General features: G+C 38.7%; 1 protein-coding gene across 5 annotated transcripts in view; it reads left to right on the top strand.

Annotated features, from left to right (window-relative positions):
• The window catches only part of tcf25 (transcription factor 25 (basic helix-loop-helix)), a 171313-nt gene that overhangs the window by 140621 nt on the left and 3311 nt on the right, over window positions 1-27381 (top strand). For all 5 annotated transcript variants that reach the window (XR_007926298.1, XM_051871405.1, XM_051871404.1 and 2 more), the window contains 2 exons: window positions 19852-19931; window positions 21618-21693. Coding sequence is in view for 4 of the 5 variants with exons in the window: in XM_051871405.1 (XP_051727365.1) it covers window positions 19852-19931; window positions 21618-21693 (156 nt within the window). In the remaining variant the exon portion in view is untranslated. Of the gene's footprint in view, window positions 1-19851; window positions 19932-21617; window positions 21694-27381 lie in introns of those variants that run through there.

Below are 27381 nucleotides of genomic sequence, written 5' to 3'. Positions count from 1 at the left end.
GAAAGACGTTTGGTTAAGTGATATTTACGTTCCACGTGGTTGAGTCCGATGACGGTGACGTCTTCCACTGGTTGTGCTGGGTGAAAATGCACTGGGGAGAGGAGCCAGAATTTGATTCAACAGTCTTGAACACTAAGCTCTGTGGGATGCTGGTCTCCTGGAGCACCAAAGGGTCCTAAAATCTGGAACATGCAGATAAGGCCCTGGCGTAGGTGCAGAAGGTCCTTAACAATCTGGAACATGCAGACGAAGGTACCTTGGAAGCAAGGTTTGCTCTCCTGAGCTTAACATTGTTGCAAATGTTGTTACTGTCTCACTGGACGGAAACTCTGAACGTAGTGTTTGTTAATGTCTCTTTCCTCACAGGCTGGAGGTTCAGAACGTGGTCGTCTCTGTTGCTGCCTCACAAGCTGTAGACTCAGAACGTGGGACCTGTTGTTGTCTCTCTGGATGGACCAGAGGATCAGAACGGTGTTGTATCTGTTAGTGTCTCCGCTTCGCAAGCCGGGACTCAGAACGGCATATCTGTTAATGTCTCACTCCTTACAGAGTTGAGACCCAGAACGGTATATCTGTTATGTCTTTCCCCTTTGAAGGGCAGACTCAGAACGGTGTATCTGTTAATGTCTATCCCCGTGCAGGACAGACTCAGAACGGTTTATCTGTTAATGTCTATCCCCGTGCAGGACAGACTCAGAACAAGGAATGTCTGTTGAAAGGGTACCTTTATCCCTGTCCGATGAGGAGGAGATTGCAATTTGGCGCTTCTCCATTCGAGTGCTGTGATTGGCTGCTGGCATCAGAGGGGACACACACAGTGTGGCCCACCCTTCTCTCCCCTGTGGAACTCATTTGCATAAAGCACAAAGTTGGAAGTCTTTACAGTGTCTTTAAAGTTTACCAATGTATTTCTCACTTTCCAAACCAACACCAGAATACATTTGGCAATATTCTAAACAGATAGAGACTAAACATGATGGAAAAAGATTGAAATGTCATGCATTTATTCAATTGTACATTAACAGCTGAATTTGTGTCAGATGTTGCACTACAAATAGCTGTCACTGAGAATACTTATTCCTGTGAATAAGTATGAAATGGATGTGTGTAGTTTGCATCAGTTCTGAGGTTTTCAAACATAGTTTTGAATGGCTTTGGATGGATCTTTGTGATCTCTCTTTGTTTCACCCATTGCTGCTGAGGTCCTGAGGAATTTTTATGGCAGTCTCTGGCCAACCTTAGGAAGTAGTCTCTAGATGGGTGAAGGGCAGAAACTGCATGTGGACCAATGAGAAGTCCTGTCCTTCCCAGGCTTGGTACAAGAGGTCTTCTTCTTGCCCTCTAAGAGAGGTCTGGATGTTGTCCTTACATCTTTATCTGATGGCGTTGGACAGTTTGTTTGTGTTAGTCCACCAAGATCCAATCAAAATGTAGCAAACCTTTGTCCGCTGTTACGGATAGAGAGGGGCCCGGCCATAAACTGGGCCCTGGAATGAGCTGTTCACTACAAATGTCACATGGTATGTCTGTTCTTCACTGAGACATTTGTGGACTAAATGTGCACAGAGCGCCCTCCAGGTGCAAGTATGAATTGAAAACACAGTATCCAGCGCTCATAGAGATGACAATAAATATTGAATAAATATTTTATATTACTCCTCTGTATAGAAAATTGACAAACATATGAGAATCCATCAATATTTCTCCAAATGTGCATGCTTTTAAGCTAAAAGTCCTGATGGATGTTGTTTTGTCAAAGGTAACGACGTTTTTCATATTCATAACTCCTGACGCATAGGCTATTAACAAATTACGGTCACTATAAGAGTAAAACAGAGGTCAAAATGTGAAGCTTGAGTATTAGATATTTTTAATGATGTATAGTTTCTCAACTGCACATTAACAAAGTATATTAAAATAGAAAACCATTATTTGGCTAGAGACTTGAGACTCCTTTTAAAAACATTATAATAGTAATGTGTCCAATCTTTTGACTGGTACTGTAATTTTAAACTATAATAGGCCTATACAAAATTTTCTTCACATGATGTGCAATAATACGTGCATGCATGAGATCACAAAAATCATGTTTTTTTTTGTCAAGAGTGGACATTATATTTATGTTAATACTTTTATCAGCATGTTCTCAGAGGGTTTTTTCACATAGCCTACCTGACTGAAAGGGCTCATTATGCGGGTCATTATGTAGGTCTTTGTCTTCTCAGATGTGAATCACAGCATTATTCATGAAGATTCACGCCTCCAAGCATACTGTGTTTCTTGACAAAAAGTGTCTTACAAAATTTAAATTAACATATTGTTTTATATGAACAAGAAGGCAGGATCATTTTTACATCATTTTGAAGCAAAAACTCCAGTCTACAACCTCCAATACCCAGAAGTCTTGTGAACACATATATAATATTAGTTTTATGGCCTTATTTCAGTGACTTAAGTTTTTTTGTTTCTTCAATAACCACGCATAAACGTTATTCTTTCAAAAATACAAACATGTAACATATGAGGAAACATATTCCTCACATATTATGGTAGCCAAGTTCGTGCTGAATACAGTGTAATGACACTTTTTTAGCACAAATGTCAGGGCATCTCAAAACTTCTCCAGGGCCCCAAAAATCCTCAGACCCCAGAGGGTTAATGTGTACAGCTCTGATCCGTTTTGCATGCTCAGATGATTCACACCCCAGCCATTTTACTAGCCAGTCCATCTCCTCGCTAGGTGAGAGGTTAAGGTCTTTAGTGGCATTTATGAAGGATGCCCTCCATGCTCTGAAAGTCTCTGGACGATCATTAAACTGCGTAAGGCCGATGGACACTAATTCACGTCTTGCAATAAACTTGACAACATCAGACATTTGGTTATTTCCAGCTTGTAAGGGTTTAGCTGCCTGAGTTGGAGAATAGTCAAACATCACTCGCCTGTCTTCACTCCTTTCCTCGCTGACTTGAAATGTTGTACAGGTGCTGGTCATATAATTAGAATATCATCAAAAAGTTGATTTATTTCACTAATTCCATTCAAAAAGTGAAACTTGTATATTATATTCATTCATTACACACAGACTGATATATTTCAAATGTTTATTTCTTTTAATTTTGATGATTATAACTGACAACTAAGGGAAATCCCAAATTCAGTATCTCAGAAAATCAGAATATTGTGAAAAGGTTCAATATTGAAGACACCTGGTGCCACACTCTAATCAGCTAATTAACTCAAAACACCTGCAAAGGCCTTTAAATGGTCTCTCAGTCTAGTTCTGTAGGCTACACAATCATGGGGAAGACTGCTGACTTTTGGACAGTTGTCCAAAAGACGACCACTGACACCTTGCACAAGGAGGGCAAGACACAAAAGGTCATTGCAAAAGAGGCTGGCTGTTCACAGAGCTCTGTGTCCAAGCACATTAATAGAGAGGCGAAGGGAAGGAAAAGATGTGGTAGAAAATGTGTACAAGCAATAGGGATAACTGCACCCTGGAGAGGATTGTGAAACAAAACCCATTCAAAAATGTGGGGGAGATTCACAAAGAGTGGACTGCAGCTGGAGTCAGTGCTTCAAGAACCACTACGCACAGACGTATGCAAGACATGGGTTTCAGCTGTCGCATTCCTTGTGTCAAGCCACTCTTGAACAACAGACAGCGTCAGAAGCGTCTCGCCTGGGCTAAAGACAAAAAGGACTGGACTGCTGCTGAGTGGTCCAAAGTTATGTTCTCTGATGAAAGTAAATTTTGCATTTCCTTTGGAAATCAGGGTCCCAGAGTCTGGAGGAAGAGAGGAGAGGCACACAATCCACGTTGCTTAAGATCCAGTGTAAAGTTTCCACAGTCAGTGATGGTTTGGGGTGCCATGTCATCTGCTGATGTTGGTCCACTGTGTTTTCTGAGGTCCAAGGTCAACGCAGCCGTATACCAGGAAGTTTTAGAGCACTTCATGCTTCCTGCTGCTGACCAACTTTATGGAGATGCAGATTTCATTTTCCAACAGGTCTTGGCACCTGCACACAGTGCCAAAGCTACCAGTACCTGGTTTAAGGACCATGGTATCCCTGTTCTTAATTGGCCAGCAAACTCGCCTGACCTTAACCCCATAGAAAATCTATGTTGTATTGTGAAGAGGAAGATGCGATATGCCAGACCCAACAATGCAGAAGAGCTGAAGGCCACTATCAAAGCAACCTGGGCTCTTATAACACCTGAGCAGTGCCACAGACTGATCGTCTCCATGCCACGCCGCATTGCTGCAGTAATTCAGGCAAAAGGAGCCCCAACTAAGTATTGAGTGCTGTACATGTTCATACTTTTCAGTTGGCTAAGATTTCTAAAAATCCTTTCTTTGTATTGGTCTTAAGTAATATTCTAATTTTCTGAGATACTGAATTTGGGATTTTCCTTAGTTGTCAGTTATAATCATCAAAATTAAAAGAAATAAACATTTGAAATATATCAGTCTGTGTGTAATGAATGAATATAATATACAAGTTTCACTTTTTGAATGGAATTAGTGAAATAAATCAACTTTTTGATGATATTCTAATTATATGACAGCACCTGTATACATCAAACATAATAGAAAGAAGAAAAAAAAAATACAATACATACAAAATAAAATAGTAAAACATGAAAAACAAAGACAAAAGTAAAAAATAGCTGCCAGCAGCAATTATGGGGCCGAGCACAAAAGCAGCACAACAAGCCAGCCAACATGGCTGTGAGTATCAGACCAACTGCAACAGTGAGCAATTAAAGACCTATTAATATCATTTTAGGCAAAAGAGCTGAAAAATCATAAATACAGTCAATAATAAAGATTTACTGGTTTATCAATTTCGAACAATAGGTGGCGCTGTGACCAAATTCATGTGGTATGGTCAGTATGAGGTGACAATGACACTCGCAAAGTTTAGTGTAGTGCTGCACGATTAAACACATTTTAATCGCAATAACGATATCTGCTTCTCTCGATTGATTACAAATAATTGTCATGATATTTAAAATGTGTTTTTTTTCTTTGGGATTTGCGTTATCTTGCATTGGTAACAAGCCTCCACTAGCAGTCATGCTTGTGGATGCCAGATGCAAAGAGCTTAAATCCCCCAAATAGAGCTTTTCCCTTAACAGGATATACTTTCTTCCCGGTGTTTTACTTAATCAGTGCAATCTGGCAAGTCTGTGCACACGCTCCTTCTAAATGCGGAAGAAGCGCTGATGATCTGAAAACAAACGCTGGAGTTTAGCGATCTCCACAGCAAAATTCTGCTTCAATGAAAGTGTCAGACAGCCAGTCTTTGTTTCTTCACAAGCCACTTGTACTATTTGTGTGACTAAATCTGTCATGATTAAACCTTCAGCGATGAATTTCAACAAATGCAACATGGATCTCCACCTTACTGTTTGCAGAATGCACTTTTGCAACCTATGTGACAATTCAATCGGGAAAATGAACATGTAGCGAAACTGTACAGGTATTTAATTAATTTATGGGTGAAATATATGAATATAATAAATCATAAAGCTTTATGATTAATTATAATACATATACCGACCCAAGAGGGAATTATACATATATTGTGAATTAATTACAACGAATTATAATCAATTACATATATGATTAGTTCTGGTTTGATAATAATTTAGAGAAACTATTAGTTTGTCCAGCAAACCATTAGCTCCTCATAGCCGATTATTTAAGGAAGGTTTTTCTCTGGCCACGAGAAAGACTTCCTATTCTAGCATCAATGCGTAAAGCAAGGATACTGGATCGAAACGTTAAAGTGACCTGGGTTTGTTGAATGAGCAAAAAAACAATCGAGCATGAATATAATGTATTTAACATATGAAATTACGGAGCGCGTGATGGAAGCGCGGTCGCCGAGACGTCCGGTAGAGACGTGCGTGAAATGGCGAGGGACAATCGAGAGACAATCGAGAGACGTGTGTCATTGTGTTTTAAGGACAACGGACCAGAACGCCTCCTTGGGTACATCAGCCAATGATGAGGGTGCGATTTTGGCGGGCAAACTTTTTCTTTGTCTCCATTTATGACCTAATTTGCATGGTTTATGAAGTGTCAGATCTGAGTACATATTCTTCAAAGTACCATTAAAAATAGAAGAATGCATTTTACAGTCGTGTGACATACATTTTCAATTAGAGCATAACGAAAGCTTTACAATGAGACCAAACTTGTCAGATGGCAAAGACATAAAAGGGGAGATACAGTTTATTCTTGAGTTTTATCGTTTAGAATAAAACGAATACAACTACAGTCATAGCTAAGCTTCTATACTAGGGATACATACGTGTACCTTGAACTCAACGACGGGTACACTTTGGCACAGTCATATTTGGAGGATAAATGTATATTCACAATCTCCATGCGTGTTTGTGAGTGTCTGTATGTGTGTGTGTATTGGGGTTGTGGCCAGTGTCTGTGACCACATGACCCTTAGCCCCACCAGGGTGACTCTTTGAAGTCCCTGGAGCTGGTGAGAATATGTTCTGTTTTTCTTTACTGGGATAACAAAGGTGCCAATGGGGCAATTGGTCCCGGACTTGCCGGAGCCGATTCATGATTTACACGCACAGTTCAGGAGGCTAAAAGCATTCTGAAGATTCTAAAGTTGACGGGCAGATCCGATTTTGAACAGACGCTACAAACATAATTTTGAATTATTGGAAATAATATTTCGCCGTTTTATCTTTTGAAGTTCCTAAAGGTTTTACCAGTTTTTATAATGTTAATCAGTTGAAAATGATATAGCCACTGGGACGTTCTAAAACGCATAACATGAAAATGTCAAAATGCTTAACGTGGCTTAATTAACTAAGACAGTGTTATTAACAAACCAAGCTTAGTGAACACCATACTAATAAAGCATACTATGTACAGAAAAGCAGATGAGCCCAGAATATGAACGCAACACGTTTAATGAAGCATTTTCCTCCCATAAAGAAAACGCTTAACGTGGCTTAACGTGCCACTAAAAGACCAAACTTAGTAAACACTATACTAATAAAGCACACTATACAGAAAAATTGGTTTGTGCAGAATTTGATCTTTTAATATCACGTAGTAGGCTACATTAAGTGACGTTAAGCTTTTTCTTTATAACAGTTTTCCATGGGAGGAAAACACTTAACGTGTAATTAAATGAATTGCGTTCATATTCTGGGCTCATCTGCTTTGCTGTACAGTATGGATTATTATGATATTTACGGAGTTTGGTCTTTTAATATCACTGTCTTAGTACATTAAGCCACGTTAAGCATTTTAGAATGTCAATAGCCAGGGACATTTTTTTTTAATATCAAAGAGCATTGTTCTTTGCTTCACGAATTTGCAGGGCAATCTGAATCTGTGGTTTGTCTCATTTGCAAACGAATTGTGTTGCTTTAAAATTCTAATGTGAATACAGATTACAAAGCGCTCACCAAAACCATGTGTTTTGTATTGATTTACCATCTAACGAAGTTATCATAGTTGGTTAAATGAAGTCGGTGTGCCACCTACAGGCCTTTTGGGTGAAGTGTAGGTTGGTAAAGAATGTGCAAAATGGCCTACTACATTACCCTTTTTGATAGAATAATCGTGATTATCAGTTTAACCATTATCGTGCAGCCCTAGTTTAGTGTCAATATGTCAAAGCATTGCAGAGGTACAGCCTCAAGAGTCAGTTTGGCATCAAACCTCTAATCCGTTGCTGAGGTATACGAAATCCTGAACTTTTTAACAACATGGTCTAAAGATGATATGATTCGATTTGGGTGAAAATTGGACCAACCGTCTAGGAATAGTTTGAAAAAGTATGTTTTCAAAGAAAATCAAAATGGTGGACAGGAAGTTTGGCTGACTATGGCAAAATTGGCTTCAGTGTTCTCAGCATGACCCACTGAATCTATTAAGACCGGTCTCATTACAATAGGCCACATTTATTTAAAGCTATTAGCATTTTTTTTTTTTTTTTTTTAATTTCATTATAACATTTGACCACAAGGAGGCGGTGTCTCAAAGCCTTTTGAGTACCTTCAGAGCATGGTGCCGATGACACACACTGAGTTTCCGTAATCAATGGTACATCAATGCATTCATAAAATATAGCATTTTTATCATAATACCGTATTGTGGTTAATGGCAATTTCATGTTTTGTTCAATTATAGCGCCACCAAGAGGCACAATCACACCACCTTTTTATGTGTCCTCAGAGTGAGCCCATACATGTGTGTCAAATGTGGTGAAAATATCTCATTTGGTTTTCGAGTTATAGACATTTATATGTATGAGATCATAAAAATGACCCATGGACGACTTTTTTTTTTTTTTTTTTTTTTTTTTTTTGCCACTTCCTATCAAAATTTTGACATTTGGGCTGTGACGTCTAGTTAACCAACTAAGGTTCCGTGTTTCCTACGCTGGTTTTGTCTCGATCGGACTAGCGGTTTCTAACAGGGCTGGACTGGGGCTAAAATTCGGCCCTGGACAAACCCAGCCCATGCGGCCCACGAGTTCCCATGTGAATGTTTTTGCTGGGGTTAGGGCCTTAAATTGTAGTAAATAAATTAATAAATAAAACAAGGACAGCAATAAATAATGATGGATATTATTGAATTTACTACAAATGCAGTTAACAAATTTAATATTGCACTTTTGTCACATAGAAATGCACTTTGGCAGTAACGCATTGATTTTCATGCCGTTAAGTAAATTTAATGCTATTAATTCTGTCATTTACTCACTCTCATGTTGTTCCAAACCTGTATGACTTTCTCTCTTCTGTAAAACAAAAAAGAAAATATTCTGAAGAATGTTGTGCACTCATCCGAAGCGCGCACGTGGAAGCGCGTGTACAGTGTGCAAACATTGAGTTCTCTTTCAAGTCTTGCGCTTGAATGGATAAATTCACGCAAAAATTGTCAACATGCCCGTCTTGGCGAGTATCCTAGCAAGCATAGTCGGTTATTAAGTGAACTTATACACTCGAGAAAGAACGCATGTGTTCAGTGTCAGTGTACTGATCCATGCATTATGTCTTAAAGAGACAGCAGCCCTTGCATTCCTGTTGTCTGTGTGTTTTTAATGTTAATCAAACAACAAAAGACAAGGAAATCACTCACTGCTCTTGATGAAATAGCTTTTATAACTTAATAATTAATAATGATTAATCTTGTAAACATTATGCAGTGTTGTTTTAATAGCTAACGTCACTTCATTCAGTTTCTGTATACCTGAAAACTACTGATACCAGAAAAACCTGAAACCTTTGTATCTTTGCTCTATTGTATTTATTTGTGCTGTTGCTTGCAGTTTGATTTTTATTTTCTTTATTTTTATTTGACCATAGTCCTTTTTTCCCTGAACATAGCACATACCGAACTGTACCCTAACAGTGACCCTAAAACCGCGATAAAAACTGAACCGTTGCACCCCTAGTTGGAACCATGGGTGAGGGCCGTCTCTGGGAATAACCGTGAGGCGTCCTGCTCTGTGTGTCGGAAGGCAATTAGCATAGCCTCGATGAGGATCAACGCTGTCCAGTCCCACATGCTAAGTGCTAGCCTCAAAGCCGCTATGGGACGCAAAATGCAGGTCTCTATCGCGCAAAAGCTCGGAGAGCTTTATTTTCCCTCTTCAGTAAGTCTTGTTAATTGTTTTGTTTATTGGTCTAATTCTTGTTTCTGGTTTCTCTTTCTAATAAACCTTGCATTGGGTTAGTCACTCAATTAATTCTCTTGTACTTTGTTCCCACCCTTCTGAATTATGTTGCATTGATAAGGAGTTATCACAAACTAAGACTGTTTAGTTGTGCTATCTTACAATCAATATATAGTAAATTTAAGTTAAAGTGTCGCTGATGTAACCGGTTAAACTTGAAGTGGCGATGAGGTCTTAAAATGTATGGAAAAAGTCTTAAAAAAGGTCTTAAAAGGTATTAAATTTAACTCCATGATTCCTGTATATACCCTGAACTGGCCAGAATTTTGAGATCGCAATAGACGTTAAGGACTATAATGCATTAAGAGCTCGCTCAAGTAATGGGGAGCTAAACTATTTAGTGCTTTGTAAGTAATTAACAAGATTTTAAAATCTCTATACGATGTTTAATAGGGAGCCAATGCAGTGTTGACAGAACCGGGCTAATATGGTCATACTTCCTGGTTCTAGTAAGAACTCTACCTGCTGCGTTTTGGACCAGCTTTGTTTATTAAGCATGCAGGGCAACCACCCAGTAGAGCATTAGAATAATCTAGCCTTGAGGTCATGAACGCATGAACTAAGTGTTGTGCATTTGTCATTGAGGGCACATGTCATAGATTAGATTTTTAATATGGAAGAATGTGGTTTTGCAGGTGCTAGAAATGTGGCTTTCAAATGAAAGATTGGTATCATAAGGGCTTTTCACACTGCGCTTAACCCCGGGTTATCGTCGTTCTAAACACTGCTTTTAACCCCGGGTAAAGGAACATTTCACACTTGTAATTTAGAAGCAGGGTTACCAGCGCTTTTTATCCGGGGTTATGAAGCACCACTTTTGCAGTGTTAACCCAGCATTGCGGTGCCAAACTTGTACAGTGTGAAACGATGCAGTGTTAGAATGTTACAGCTAGATGCTACCAACATACAACCATTTGCGTACTTATATTTGCGCTTTGAACAGTCACAGAAACACTGCGCATTGTATGAACAGTAAAATTGTAAGAAAAAATGTCAAATGCTGACAGAAAACGCGGCAGTTTGAGTGAAGAGACCGTTTCATTCTTACCTTTATAGTCCGAAATGTCCATTCAGTATAAACTCGATAGTACAATCGGCAATACGGGGATGCGAGCTATGTAAACAGGTCGCGCGCTGCGTTTATCCAATTAATGACACTGACACCGCAAATATGCAAATAAGAACATTAACCCGGGGTTTAGGTATGTACATTGTGAAACATCAGCTTATGAATGCCCAGGATTAATTGTTAACCAAGGGTAGCATGTACAGCAGGGCTATTCAACGGGTGGCCTGCCAATCATCTTCATCTGGCTCGATGGTACCCAAACCTCCCCCCTCCTCTTTTCCTAGCGGTGCGGCTAAATTTGGTTAGATACGTGGCCGCAGTGGCACCTGCAGCTGTACAGCTACAGTGGGGATCGAAAGTTTGGGCACCCCAGGTAAAAATTTGTATTAATGTGCATAAAGAAGCCAAGAAAAGATGGAAAAATCTCCAAAAGGCATCAAATTACAGATTAGACATTCTTATAATATGTCAAAAAAGTTAGATTTTATTTCCATCATTTACACTTTCAAAATAACAGAAAACAAAAAAATGGCGTCTGCAAAAGTTTGGGCACCCTGCAGAGTTAATACCTTGTACTGCCCCCCTTTGGCAAGTATCACAGCTTGTAAACGCTTTTTGGAGCCAGCCAAGAGTCTTTCAATTCTTTTTGAGGTATCTTCACCCATTCTTCCTTACAAAAGTCTTCCAGTTCTTTGAGATTTCTGGGCTGTCTGTCACGCACTGCTCTTTTAAGGTCTATCCATAGATTTTCAATTATGTTGAGGTCAGGAGATTGTGAAGGCCATGGCAAAACCTTCAGTTTACGCCTCTTGTTGTAATCCACTGCGGATTTTGAGGTGTGTTTAGGATCATTGTCCATTTGTAGAAGCCATCCTCTTTAACTTCAGCTTTTTCACAGATGGCATCAAGTTAGCGTCCAAAATTTGCTGAAATTTTATTGAATCCATTTTTCCTTCTACTCGTGAAATGTTCCCTGTGCCACTGGCTGCAATACAACCCCAAAGCATGATTGATCCACCCCCATGCTTAACAGTTGGACAGAGGTTCTTTTCATTAAATTCTGTGCCCTTTCTTCTCCAAACGTACCTTTGCTCATTCCGGCCAAAAAGTTCTATTTTAACCTCATCGGTCCACAGAACTTGTTTCCAAAATGCATCAGGCTTGTCTATATGTTCATTTGCAAACTTCAAACGCTGATTTTTGTGGTGAGGACGTAGAAGAGGTTTTCTTCTGATGACTCTTCCATGAAGACCATATTTGTACAAGTATCTCTTTATAGTGGAATAGTGTACCACAACTCCAGTGTCTGCCAGATCTTTCTGGAGGGATCGTGCAGTCAAACGTGGGTTTTGACTTGCTTTTCTCACAATCCTGCGAGCTGTTCTGTCTGATATTTTTCTTGGTCTTCCAGATCTTGCTTTAACTTCCACTGTTCCTGATGACTGCCATTTCTTAATTACATTCTGAACAGAGGATATTGGCATCTGAAAACGCTTTGCTATCTTCTTATAGCCTTCTCCTGTTTTGTGAGCGTCAACTATTTTCAGTTTCAGTTTTCTAGACCACTGCTTAGAAGAACCCATGGTGCTGATTGTTGGGGCAAGGTCAGATGAGTCTGGGCATTTAAAACCTTTGAGATTGACATCACCTGGTCTTTCCAGACGATAATTGAGAACAATCCATGACACTGCCAGGTCTCAGCTTTCCAAAGGGGGCGGTGAATGCTATAAACTCTGCAGGGTGCCCAAACTTTTGCAGACGCCATTTTTTTGTTTTCTGTTATATTGAAAGTGTAAATGATGGAAATAAAATCTAACTTTTTTTTGACATATTATAAGAATGTCTAATCTGTAATTTGATGCCTTTTGGAGATTTTTCCATCTTTTCTTGGCTTCTTTATGCACATTAATACAAATTTTTACCTGGGGTGCCCAAACTTTCGATCCCCACTGTATATACGCACTGTTTGTACCATGCACACTCCTCCAACTGACCTGAGAAACGTTTTCTGTATGAATATTTCAGCAGTTATTATGTGTGTTCCATATTTCTGTTGACTGAACCAGCAATTCCAATCATTCGTGAATTAATTTTTTTTTTTTGGCTCGATTCATTCTTTTCCGTGAATTGGCTAAACGCGCTTGCATAATGATCTGAAACGATTTGGATTCGTTCGGACCACTATGTCACTGAATCATCTGAAGTTGTTTCTCGGTCAGTAACAACAAATACAGAACAAAATAGCGCTGTTTTCAGATGTTTCACTAGTTTAATTTGAACTACGCAGCACGGCCCAGTGGATAACGGAACGAAAGCTTAAAGGAGCTGCGTTTATTCTTGGTCCCGGATACCTTTATTAAACAGGAGTTCATGGTCGACTCAATGACTGCAAGATGCCTTGGGCCCATTGCTACAAAACAAGCCTAAAATCATCAGCCCTATACCCGCATGCTTGACTTTTGGTATGAGGTGTTTGTGCTGATATGCTCTTTTGTTTTTTTTCACCAAACTTGGCGCCATTATGGCCAAACATCTCCAATTTGGTCTTATCTGTCCAAAGGACTTTGTTCCAGAAGTCTTGTGGTTTGTTCAGAAGCAACTTGCAAACCTAAGCTGTGCTGCCATGTTTTTTTAGAGAGAAGAAACCATTCCAAACATGCCATACTTGACCCGTCATTTTCTAATTGTACTGTCTTGAACTTTATCATTTAACATGTTAACTGAGGCCTGTAGAGTCTGAGGTGTAGCTCTTGAGTTGTCTGCAGTTTCTCTGAGCATTACACAGTCTGATCTTGGGGTGAATTTGCTGGGACTTCCACTCATGGCAAGATTGGTGTCTGTTTTGAATGTTTTCCACTTGTGAATAATCTTCCTCACTGTAAATGATGAACTTCAAATTGTTTTGAAATGGCATTGTAACTGTTCCCGTATTGATGGCAGCAACAATTGCTTCTCTAAGATCATTGCTGATGTCTTTCCTCCTTGGCATTGTGTTAACCTGAAGGCTCCAGACACTCACACTGCCAGAACTTCAGCGTTTATAGAGGTTATCACACTTGCTGGTGATCAGTTAATCAAAGACATTTGGTAAGCAGTGCCTGACTGTTACTTACCCTCTTAAATTCTTATGTCAAATTCTTTTTACTTAAAGGTGGGGTAAGCCGTATTTCAAAAACGCTGTTGGACATTGTTGATATTTGAAATCAACCCAAACAAACACACCGCTCTCTTTATTGCGCTACCTCCAAAACTCACCGTCCAATCCTAACCACTGTAGCGAATTAACTCAAAGGGGGATATTAATAATTATCCATAACTCATTATGATTATTAATTATGAATATTTGAATCAGTTAATCAGATTAACTTGATGTAGCTACATTAAGTTAACAATCAATAAATCAGTTCATCCTGTGAACACTCAGTATTGATTATTAATTAATTCTAAGAGAATGGTATTTTTCATGGCCACAGAAACATAATTCTTTCTTAGCATCTCCAGTGCTTTGTAATAAACATTTATAGAGCAAGTAATAAGATCTGATCATTTAAGAGGCAAAATCTACTGCAGACAGAGAGTCAAACAGACAGAGAATCAAATATGTATTGTGCACAAGTTTTATTAACTAAATCACTAACACATAACTAAACTAACAAACACATAACATACACGCAGGTCACACACATAGGTAAAAATGAGCAATGATAGAGTTGAACCGGAAGTGGGACAGAAAATGGAGCTGTGGGAAAAAGTCAAAAACAATCTGGAAAAGACCATCAGTTTTTCTCAGTAATAAAGCACCTTTGCTAACAAAGTTGGTTCACAAATTAGTACTGAATCACTGTTTAGTGTTCAAATCTACAATACTTGCACAATGCCTTTACTCTGTTGAGGAGCATCGGGTCTGCAGGCTGAGGAGAAATCCTTGATGGTTTGGTCCGAAGTCGTAATCAATATCTTCTGCGTTGGAAGAAGAAATATGAAACAACTTAAGCTGTTAATTTGACTCTTGTAGTAGGAAAGATGAGCACATGGCTGGGGTGCAGATTTAGGACTACAGGCCCACAGGCCTTGGCCTGAAGAGGCCTGCAGCAAAGGGGGTCTCTTCAGTCCGTCCAAAAGAAGCAAGAGACAGAGGCGGAGTTGTGCGTCTCCTCTTAAGGTCTGGAAGGAGCCAGACCTCTTCGGGTGGACCTGACCAATGAGCAAAGTGGAATGTCTGTAGCGGGAACTTCCTTTTTGGGGGAAGTTGGCTCTTGTCTTTGAGCGTGATTAAACTGAGTTGTTTTGAAGAAACTATTAAAGATTCTTGTAATACTGATATGTTGCACAGGAATCAATATATCATATACACAATCATTTAAATCTTCAAAATACAAACTCCTAGACACCAAACTTGGCATAGGTTGGTTTACGTTAACCATTGGTTCTTATCATAAAATATGCATAAAACAGATATCATGCACGTAACAGTTTGCAAGACAGTTATAATAATATCATGGGATGCATGTTCATTTATAGATCAGTTCATCTATAAATTAATGCAGGAAAGTCTGTTTTGAGGACTATGTGTCTCTTTGTCTCTGCTCTTCCATGTGGCAACCCACATACTTTGGTGCAATAAAACTTGTAACTGAGGCCCCCTGTACAGACTGCTCTTCTTGGGGGATGGGGGACAGACCCCAAAGTGAGTTTTAAACAATTATTTGTTAAATATACAAATAATTGTCTGATTTTTTTTTTTTTTCTCAGTCGTTACGCCACCCTTCTCCGAAGGGTCGATCCCTGCTGGCAGTGCACTAACAATGACTCTAAATACCGCATTCTCTCGCGGTCGTCAATGTGTAGTGGTTTGCCGGCACAGCTCTCACTAGCTGGCCTCTGTTACACACGCAATGCGAGAGTGTCTGTTTATCACAGCTGACGCGCAACAAAATAATGCTTCACGGAAAAAATAAAGCGCAGATGATGAACGAACAACAAGGAAGCACAAAAAATGAACGTGCAGTACACAAGAGTAAATAGTCGTCAACAGCACAGCAGCTCCAGACAATCAATGACACTCAAAACCAGTGTTACTCAATTGTGGAGCAGAATCAAAGCAGCCTCCGTGTCTGTTTTCAGGTTTTCCCGCTTAGCTCTCTCCAGCGCTGGAAAGCTTTTCTAATATTAGCGTGGGTCCTAAAGTGCTTGCCCAGTCATAAACCTTCATTCCAGTGATATTCTTTTAAGCTCTTTTGTATAGTGTCTCATCTCTCTCATCTTTCTGCAGTCTTTCTTCAAATCTCCCTCTTGCTTGTTCTCTCTCCTCGACCGTCATACACCCCCTAATATTTGTTGTTGGTATTGGTCTGACTAACTTCCAAACAGTGTTTTTGAAATATGGCTTACCCCACCTTTAATAAAAAATCCTAGTAACAATTTGTACAAGCATATTTTAAGTAAATTTTACTGCTCTAATATCAAGTAAAACTCATTTGTCATTATCAAGGAAAATCTGCCTACTATTAAAACTAACATACATAAAGAAATGAAGTAAATATTAGTTATTATATTTATTTAAAGCAATTAAGTAAATGTAGCTCTCTCCAGCACTGGAAATCTTTTTTAATATTAACGCGGGTCCTAAAGTGCTTGCCCAGTCATAAATCTTCATTCCAGTGATATTCTTTTAAGCTCTTTTGTATCGTGTCTCACCTCTCTTTCTGCAGTCTTTCTTCAAATCTTCCTCTTGCTCGTTCTCTCTCCTCGACCGTCATACGCCCCCTAATGTTTGTTGTTGGTATCGGTCCGACTAACTTCCAAACAGTGTTTTTGAAATATGGCTTACCCCACCTTTAATAAAATCCTTGTAACAATTTGCACAAGCAGTAGTAAATTTTACTGCTCTAATATCAAGTACAACTCACTTGTCATTATCAAGTAAAATCTACCTACTATTGAAACTAACATAAATAAAGAAATTAAGTAAATATTACTAAATTAATTATTTTATTTATTTAAAGCAATTAAGTAAAGTCAGTTTTTTTTTTTTTTTTTTTTAGATAGGAACCTTGCTTTTAGTAAAATATTAAGTAAATATATTTAAGTAAGTATATTTTATTTTATTTTTTTATTTTTTTTTTGTGACATTTTCATTTACTTAGTTTTAAAAAATGTATATTACTCAAGATTTATTTTTTCAACATTAACAAAAGTCAGATTTACATGAGCTAGTAAAGTCTGGACAAGTTTTTAAAGGTGCATTCACAAAAACCATGACAAGAACAACAATTGCATTTGTCACCAGGGACTGGAATCTTTGTGAAAGAAATTTCATTTAAGAAAAAAATAAATGAAAAAAAATTGTTACAATTAAACCAACATTAAACTAAATATGCATTGATATAGAATGTGAGTGTGTGTGTGTGTGTATATATATATATATATATATATATATATATATATATATATATAAGTTATAGAAGTTTTTAAAAATCAATAAGTCCTGGCCATATGTGAACCACTCCAACACAGTCTTTTGAAGAGTCAAATCTGAAGAAGTTCACTGCAAGTTTGTGTCTGAACAGTGGAAGATACACACCATAGCAAAGGGTCCAATGGAGTAGGGTGTCAATTTGCTGCAATCATTTGCAAGAATCAAAACTGAGATGGGGTGTCCCAGCAGCCAAGATACAGTACAGTACTTGCTGTTGCAATAGTATTTAAGACAATCACTTCAACTTCAAAGCTTGCACCTCTGGGGACAGCTTAATCCCATTCAGTTGTATAGGAAGTTTCTGAAACACCTCAAAAGTGTAGCATGGTACTCAGGGGCATGTTAGAATGAGGGAAAGGATGAAGGCTTAAGCCCCGTTCACACCGCCAGTGACTTTTTCGCTGCATGACGCTAGACTCTGTACTGTGAAGTCGCTTGTGGGCGTTCCTAGTGCTGTTGCTCTAATGTTATTGGTAGACTGCACGTCTGACCATATCTATAGAAAATGCAATCATAAATGATGTATAAAACCTAAGAAATCATTCTAATTTGACTAGGAATTAGGCTTAAAGGCTTTTTGCATGATGAGCTACTTTTAAAATGATCAACTCAATGAGATCTACCAACTAAACAGAGTTTAATTTCAAAATGTAAAAAGCCAAAAACTTACCATTTCCATGCGGAGTGGGAGGAAGACTTTTTTTTTTTTTTTCTCACTTTCTAAATGCGTTTGTCTGATCTGCCAAACAAGTATTGCTATTCCAAAGAAAAAAAAACGTTAAGAGACATTTTTGGACACTTAACATACTTAAAAACTATGACAACGATTTTCCTGCAAGCGAACTTAGAAGAACAAAGGTGAAATAACTGAAATCTCAATTAATTGGTCAAGTTGTCAAGTTTTGACATGGCCTGACATTTGTGCTTTTTTCATTTAGTATTTGTTTTGTGGCCTTATTTCAGTGACTTAATTTTTTTGTTTTTTCAATAACCATGCATAACCGTTATTGTCTCAAAAATACAAACATGTACATACATGTTGCTCACATACTATGGTAGCCTAGTTTGTGCTGAATACACTGTAATGACACTTTTGCCATTAATATGTAGCAACTATAAACATATTAATGGCAAAAGTGTCATTACAGTGTATTGACAGTGTATCCGTTCATGCAAGGTTATTGAAAATACTAAAAAATTAAGTCACTGAAATAAGGCCACAAAACAAATACTAAATGTGTCCACAAGACACATTTTTTTCCTAGAGTTTTTGCTTCAAAATGATGTGAAAATCATCATGCCTACTCATTCACATAAAACAATATATTGATTTAAATTTTGTAAGAAACTTTTTTTGTTTTAATAGACAGTATGCGTGGAGGCGTGAATAATCCTGAATAATGCTGTGATTCACACCCGAGGAGACAGTGACCTGCATAATGAGCCTTTCAGTCAGTTAGGCTATGTGAGAGAGAACTAAAGAATCTGAGAACAAAGTAGTTTTTGTAGTTTATTTAGAATATAGTTAACAATATAAAGGAGACACATTTTGAATAAATGAGGGCATGTGCACATTTTGAGTATACAGTTTCACCTGGAAATAAATCCTGTTCAAAGATATAAGTGAACATCACTTACCTGGCATTCCATGGTGTTTGGAGTTTCTATGCACTGGAGAGAGAAAAAAAAAAAAAAAACTTTCCTGCTTCCAGTAAGTGATCTCACCATCATTTTCATTCAGAATGTCCGATGTGGGCCAATGTCTGGTCACTATGATTCTCAAATCTGTGAGCTAAAAGAAAAAACCCTCTGTGAGCATGCTGGTTCACATAGTGGCTAATTAATTTGCAATTTAATACGTTGCTAACACATTTTATTTTAGTATTTATTACATATTTCAGTCGATTTCACTCATCTCAGTATATCAATATAGTTTGGGAAAAGCCAATATGGCATGTATACAAATGTAAGCATCTGCGCCATTCATACAGAGACACACAGAACATGCATAATTCATATTTTTTGCAGTTTAATATTCACAGACACTAGTCTATATCACAGTTAGAATAAAGGATTTGAGAATACAGAACTTGCCATTCACAGTCCTCGGCTTGATCCTCAAAATGGAACTGAAACCAGTTGAACTGAAACTCTTCTTTTGAGGTGATTTCTTCCAGCATTATTCCTCACCTCGTATCAAAGCAATGAAAAGTACATAAATCTGACTAAACTTGATGCAGTTTTTTCGTTTTGATAAAAGTAAATAAGAGTAGATTTTCTGTAGATTCAATTGATGTATTATTTTTGTCTGTATGACAAAAAATGACAGAGTATTTTAAGTCGATTTTTGCTGCTATGTGAAGAAAATCCAGCAAAACGTGCCAGCCATTTTCTGGCCATGGTAGTCTTGAACATGAAACTGATAAATGACATTATCAGATAAAATCTGTCTAGAAACATCTGTGGCAAAATGGGTTTTAAATCCAATATGTAATTTTTGTTCAATCTGTTGTTGAACGGTTGAATAACACCCCCCCCCCCCCCCCCCCCCCCCCCCTTCTCTTACAGGAAGTGACCACACAGCCAGGAATGGGTTTTGACCCTCTCCCTCCTATGGACTCCATTGTGTCTTACACCAGACCAGAAAGGTACCACCCAGATGTCCTCAAGTTCTCCACCTTACATGACACAGGGCTTATAATAGTGTTTTGATGAACAAATATGCATGGGTTCATAACCTGTATGAATGAACAACATTTTAATTATTATTTTTTATATTATTGTTAGATTATAAATGAGCAGCATTAATGTACAATCTATGCACTGCCAAATATTTGGGCTTGATCTATTAAACATATTTGAAAAATCATCCTACAAATAAACTAAATGTCTATGGAAGCCTCCAATTAGGACCAGTGGTGTAGAAAAATTGCAGACTGATTGAATAAATTAGCTTATTGATTGAACATCAGTTAGCTTATTTAAATTGACAGACTTAAATCATTTGCACTCATTTACTTTTTAAGAGAGAAAATTTTTGAATTACTGATTTGTTATTGGCTGTTAATCACTAGACCAGGGGTAGGCAACGTTGGTCCTTGAGAGTTTAGCTCCAATCCTGGGAAAAAAAAAAAAAACTCACCTGCCTGTAGCTTTAGTAATCCTGAAGACATTGATTAGCTTGTTCAGGTGTGTTTGATTAGGGTTGGAGCTAAACTCTGCAGAACAGCGCCTCTCCAGGACTGACGTTGCCTATCCCTGCACTAGACATGTGAAAAAGGGTCTGAATACTTTCTGAATGCACTGTAAATTAGACATGGGCCGGTATGAGATTTTGACAATATGATAACCTTAAACAAAAATATCACGGCTTCATGGGATTGTGATAACGTCTTTAAAATGTGTTATTTTTAAATGTCTGGGTAAAAAACTACTTTTTTTCAATTGAACACAATATATTTTATTTTTCAGCAACATACAGAATATTTGGAACAGTAGTAAACATGTATGTCAGGTTAAATAAATAAAATAATTTTAATTCTTCTTAACCCTCATGTTGTGTTCGGGTCATTTTGACCCGGAAAGGATAGTTCCGTCTTCGAAAATGCTAGTTAATATTACTGCATTGGACTACAATTTGCTGACTTACTCACCGAGTCTAACAACTTCCCAAACATTTTTTGTAATTTTTCGTGTGTTTTTTTTTTCCCACATTGTAACACTTGTGATGTTCCCAGGCGAAAATGACCAGCCTACAAAAAAGTTACTTATGAATCTCTCATGCTACATCATCACCATATACTGGATTTAATCTTTTTGTCAACTTGTTTTCTTTCAATTAGGACAGGTTTTATATTTCTTTTTGGAATTGACCAACATAGGCCTTATTTATCTGAGCTTACATTAGTTTTTGTGTAAAAAAAAAGTTATTTTGGATAATTTTGTCCATATTAAATAAAATGAAAAAACTGACTGTTTATCACACTAATGTGCTTTAATGTTTAACCATGAAATTTGTTTTGAAATGGTTTTATTTTGTACAAAATGTTGCAAAGTGAATAAAAGAAAATAAACTTTTAATTAATGAAAAATGCAGTCACTAAAGTGAGAAAAGCATGTGATCAGCTAAAGAAAAAAAGAAGGAAAACTGGTATCTTGTTTTACTCTAAGCAGCACGTCAGACTATATATTTATATAATTACATTACAACCGGCCCATGCCTACTGTAGATCAATATACACTCCATACCCCATAATGACAAAGCAACAACTAGATTTATAACTTTGCAAATTTATTAAAAAAATTAATTTTGATGTATTAAAATGTGTTTTCAGGCAGAACATGGGGGCCTCAAATGAAAGCACATTATCTTTGTTTTTCCGTTCACTGCTACCAAACTTCAACCTGCAGGTGAGTGAATGTGCCGCACACAGTTTGCTTCTTTTTAAAAATAAACATATATATATATATATATATATATATATATATAATATAGTTTTGATCAGCCCTGCAAAAAAAATGACCTATGCAAGAGTGCATACTGTTTACTTCTTAGTGCTTAAAGGGGACATATTATGGCCTCTTTTCACAAGATGTAATAAATCTCTGGTGTCCCCAGAATGTGTCTCTGAATTTATTTATTTGTCCCCAGATCATTTATTGTAGCATGTCAAATTTGCCCCTATTTGGGGGTGAGCAAAAATGCGCTGTTTTTGTGTGTGTCCCTTTAAATGCAAATGAGCTGCGGCTCCCTGCCCCCCTGGGCGGAATCCTTTACAAGAGCTTTGCATACTCTTGTCAACAAAACAGGTGAATCTCACCCAGCCAATGTCAGAAATAACCAGCTGTGGAGTGCAGCCTTACATGTTTGGTGAGCGTTTTCAGGATGAAACTAACTACATAGCTCTATATAAAATATAATATAATAAATAATATATTTATATAATATTTATTACAGATGTAACGGTACATGTATTCATCAGTCACAGGCAATCCACACTCCATGTTAGTTCACTAGAGCAAAGAACTATAGCATTTCACTAAAAATATGCCTTATATTATCTTATATATTCATTATATTTAATTTACCTGTTAGTGATGTCTTAATTTGAGTAGCAATGATGATGAAGCAGACAATGAGGAACAGATTAGGAGAAGCACACACTCTCAGAGATCACCGGCAGGAAACAACAGGTTTCTTATGGAAGTTTTTACGAAAATAGAAGAGTCTGTGGTTAAATAGCAGTACTATCAATGAGTCCAGACAATGGGCCTCATTTATGAAACAAATGTACGACAGAAAACTGTGCATATGGCTGTTTCCATGCAAAACTTGGCATTTATCAATATGGACGTGAGCGGTGGCTACGATAAAAATTCACGTCAGGTCTCATCTTGTGTACGCAAGTTTTTGAGTTAGCGTGAACTTGTGTGCAGCATAGTAAATCTGGTGGAAAATTGTAATGAGCATTTTGATCATTTAGATTATTTTCCTGACAAACTACCGAAGTTCATTAGTCTATCATAAACTGTTAAGATTAGAATGTCAAATTAAAATTAAATCAAATTAGAATAGATGGGTGTTTCATGAGGATTCACACATCGTCACATCACGCACCTGCAGCACTTCTGAGAAAAACAGAATAAAATTAAGTAGGCTATATAAAAGGTTATTTAAATTAAAATTAATTAGTACTACACAGCATATATTTCATTTAAATAATTAACAGATTAAAAAGGAAAAAAAAAAAACTGTGATGCTCATTTTTGTGACACTCTAATGCATCTAACGCCCGTTTTCTTTATATCTTTATTTTATTAAATCCAAGTGATTGCACAGGCGCCTTGCGCACACAAACAACATCATTTCTAGCGTTTCTAATTTGACATTTCAGCCATTCATCATCAAACTAAAATGCAGTCAACCAAACATAAGTTACACTGCTCAATTTAAATGTTCCGTTGTAAATCAGCATGCCCAGCACCCAACCACACACATTTTTGCGCATGTGAAGGATGCTGTTTTACGTGGATATTGGAACACGAGTGAAGTACAAAGCCTTAATTGTTTACATAATGAATAATAATTTAGCAACCAAAATGTTACATGCAAATATAGAAACAGATTTGAATTGAGAGAGGTAAGCCCATCAGTTAAGCTTTAGCCTAAAAAAAAAAAATAATAATTTTGGCTTGACTTATGTTGTTTATAATGAATGCCACTAATTTGTTTTATAGTTTAATATATAATTTATAGCGTCTTTTTCATTCTTGTTCTGTTCTGAATACCGTTAACTTAAAGGATTTGTTGTGGATGGGACTAAAATAGACCTATCAGTGGATACATAAACTTTAGTCTCTTGTAGGAGGCATGAGAAATAATTTTTCATTATGTGGGAGTAGAAATCTTATTCCAGGACCAGGGCCCTTGTAAAGGTGAGCAGGATTTCAGTCTGTGAGAAACGTGGATGGATAGTTGGATAAATTTCTCTAGGCCCATGATGTCATTGTAGGTGGCGAGATGCAACTGGTGGGACGGTTTCAAGCCCTGCCGGTAGGCTGTGATCAAGCGGGCAAGCAGCATGCATGCGAAACTGCAAAAAATTTGCAATCTGTAACAGACTGCTTGTCTTGACGAAGACAGTAAAGCTGTTTGCTGACTGAAGCATTTGCTTGCTGGATTATCAAGGACTTTGCGTAAGTGTTTGATGAATTTGTCCAGGGAATTTATCACAAAGCTGGCCTGATTCCAGAGAGATTTAGCCCACTGCAGGGCATGAAGAGTAAAGAGATGATGTAAGCGATCTTGGATTTCTCCATGCGGAACCGTTGCGGACGCATCTTGTGGACTAGAAGAGCACTGCAGAAGAAAACAACTGGCATTACACATTGTGTATGGTGAAGGAGCAGCGTGCCATGCAGAATAGGGTTCAGTGTTCCGGCGTGTGGTGGAACGAATTCCTCGATGGAATCCGGTTGTGCATTAGGAAACCCCACTTCCATGTTGTGGTCTGGACTTCTGTTACAACAAAGAGACAGGACAGGTAATGCACTCTACAGTGGGGCTTTATTTTACAAATGGAGAATGGTAACACTGTGGCACAGATAAACAGTAGCTGGAATGTGGACTGAGGCTTCGTCAAGTCACCTTTATTTAAATAGTGCTTTATACACTGTTTCTTAAATCAGCTTTACAGTAATAAATGGTAAAATAACAATCATTGATGCAAACTTCTTTATGGAAGTACAAATGAAAATGGCTTTTCTAGATTTGAAAATGGCTCTTCTAGATTCTGTAGTGAGCTTCTGTAGCTCACATTCAGGGCTGCGTTGTGATCGGCTCTGGGTACAGAGTACATCTGATCTGGGTACATCTGATCTGGATACAGATCGGATCCGGATGACTACAGTAACCTCATAATAAGGATGAGACAGACTAATACTAGCATAGATGCTATTCCTCTTTTGATGTACAAAAGTGCATCAGATGTTATGTGAAGTGTACCTGGTTGTGGTTGACGTAACGCTCCTTTTAAGGGATTTGATCTATAGAAATGTGATGGTGTGTTGTGTATTTTAGTTCTTTATTCTAGATATAAAATGACAGAGTGTGTCTGCCTCTCGAACAGGACTAGAAAGACTGTTCCAGAGTTTCGGTGCTAAATATTAAAAGTATCAACTGCCGTAGTCGATTTTGATATTCTGCTTATTATCAACTGTCCAGAATTTTGAGACCACAGAGGATATGAAGGCGATAGGAGCTCGTTCAAGTACTGAGTAGCTTAATCCATTCAGGGCATTATAAGTAATCCGCAAGATGTTCAAAATGTATATGATGTTTAATAAGGAGCCAGTGCAGTGTTGAAAGAACCGGGCTAATATGGCCATACTTCCTGGTTCTAGTAAGAACTCTTAATTGCTGCATTTTTGATCAGCTGAACTATGTTTATTAAGCCTGCAGGGCAACCACCCAGAAAAGCATTACAATAATCTAGTCTTGAGGTCATAAATGCATGAATTAACTTTTCTGCATTTGACATTGAGAGCATGTGTCTTAATTTAGAGATATTAAGATGGAAAAATAGATACGCACAATGTATATGCAGACTAATAGATAGAAAAATATTCATATCAATATAATTTTGATATTCCATTCCAAATATTTGTAAAAATGATGACTTGAAAATAATCTTACATGTCTCACTGTACGTTGCTATTCTTGTTATGGTGGAGTCGTTGCTTACACATTATATCTGTACTGTACTCATTTCAGATGTGAAGTGATTTGATTAATTGTCCATCACAGTAAAATTAAAATGTGAAATTTTAGTAAACTAAAAAGAAGTTAAGCTAAAGTTCAGATAAATGCTTAATTGTCCATCTGACTAGTAAAATTAAAATTAAAATGACTGCGAATCCATTAAAATAATTTACAACAACTGTAAACAACTAAAGAATTGTGATTTTTATCACAACATGTATGTGTCACGATCACTGTCTGTTCCTGTCAGTTCCTGGACTCCATTTCCCATAACCCTCCTTGCCAATCACATGCACACTCCACACCAATCACCAGTTGCCACATACAGCTTAGCACACTACCTGGACTATAAAGGACTTACACACACACCACCTCATTGCGAAGTCTTGATTTGCTGTGGTGATCATTACTGAGCGTTTTCTTGTGGACTGTCTCCTGGTTTCCGGTTGGATTGTTTATTCTTTGTGATTCTCTGCTGCCTGCCCTGAACCTTGCTTGTGTACTGGACTGTGTTTGTTTGCCGCCTGCCCTGATCTCTGCCTGTGACCCGATACTGTTTGTCTGCTGCCTGCCTCGACCATTGCCTGTCCCTGTTTATGTTCCTGCCTTTGCCCCTGTCTACCTGTGTAAATACTGTTCTTAATAAAGCTTGCAAATGGATCCCCGCTCTGCCGACCCATCATTACAGAAGACTTCGCCAACACATGGATCCAGCGGCTTTCCTGGAGAACACTGGCCCGGTATGAACATTGCACAATTATTATTATGGCTCAAGCAGGGCACCCGGTCGTTGGAGGAATACATCAGAGAATATTTGGATGTTGCATATGGTTCAGATCTGCCAGACTGTGTACTGATAGACTTTTTCTGTGAGGGTGTTAATCAGCCACTTAAGACACAATTGATTCGTGAGGGACCTCGTTCCTCTCTTAGTCATTTTTTGGAGTTTGCTTTATTGAATGTTGGCTCTCCCTTTACTGTGGGTGTCGCGGAGGAATGCGACACCTCGTCTGGTCGTGTAATGGCTGCCGCGCCAGATGACACTCACAAAATGGCGGCCACCACTACTACAATGCCAAGTCAAGTCCAAGTTAAACTTCCCGAGTCACGTCCCACCTCCACTGATCTTCTAGATCTACATCACGTCTCTGGATCTGTTTGGGAGCGGTGCGGGTTGCGTTCCAGTGTGGCTGATCCACCGCTGACTTCAGCACGAGCGGCTGGCATTCCTAAGCCTCCGCCGGCCGCTTCGCACTCAAGCCCGCTGGCCGCTACGCCCTCAAGCTCGTCGGTTGCAACGCCCTCAAGCTCGTCTGTTGCGACGCTCTCAAGCTCGCCGGTTGCGACGCACTCAAGCTCGCCGGTTGCTACGCACTCAAGCTCGCCGGTTGCTACGCACTCAAGCTCGCCGGTTGCTACGCACTCAAACTCTCTGGATGCTATGGACAAGATGGCCGCTTTGCCAGTGCCCACGGGCAGGATGGCCGCCCCGCCAGTGTCTGGGAACATAGGGGTCGTCCCAGCCAGTGAGTCCGCTCCACCCCGTGAGCCCGCTGCAGCGCCCACCGAGGAGGTAGGCACAGAGCCACCGCCTCAACCATGCAAACGGAGGAGGAGGAGGAAGAAGGCTTCCTCCAGCCCTCAAGGCCCGGAGGCCTTCCCAGAGCCCGCTGTAGGCCCGGAGGCCGTCCCAGAGCAGCCCGCTGCCGTCCCGCTGCCGTCCCAGAGCAATCCGCTCTTCCTGATACGGCCACGGAGGCCGGCGCCGAGCTGCCCTGGTCGCCCAAGCCACCTGACCTGCCGTGGTCGCCCAAGCCACCCGACCTGCCGTGGTTGCC

The sequence above is a fragment of the Ctenopharyngodon idella genome, chromosome 18, assembly GCF_019924925.1.
Source record: "Ctenopharyngodon idella isolate HZGC_01 chromosome 18, HZGC01, whole genome shotgun sequence".
NCBI classification, from domain to species: Eukaryota; Metazoa; Chordata; class Actinopteri; order Cypriniformes; family Xenocyprididae; genus Ctenopharyngodon; species Ctenopharyngodon idella.
This window is presented reverse-complemented; position numbering and strand designations above follow the sequence as displayed.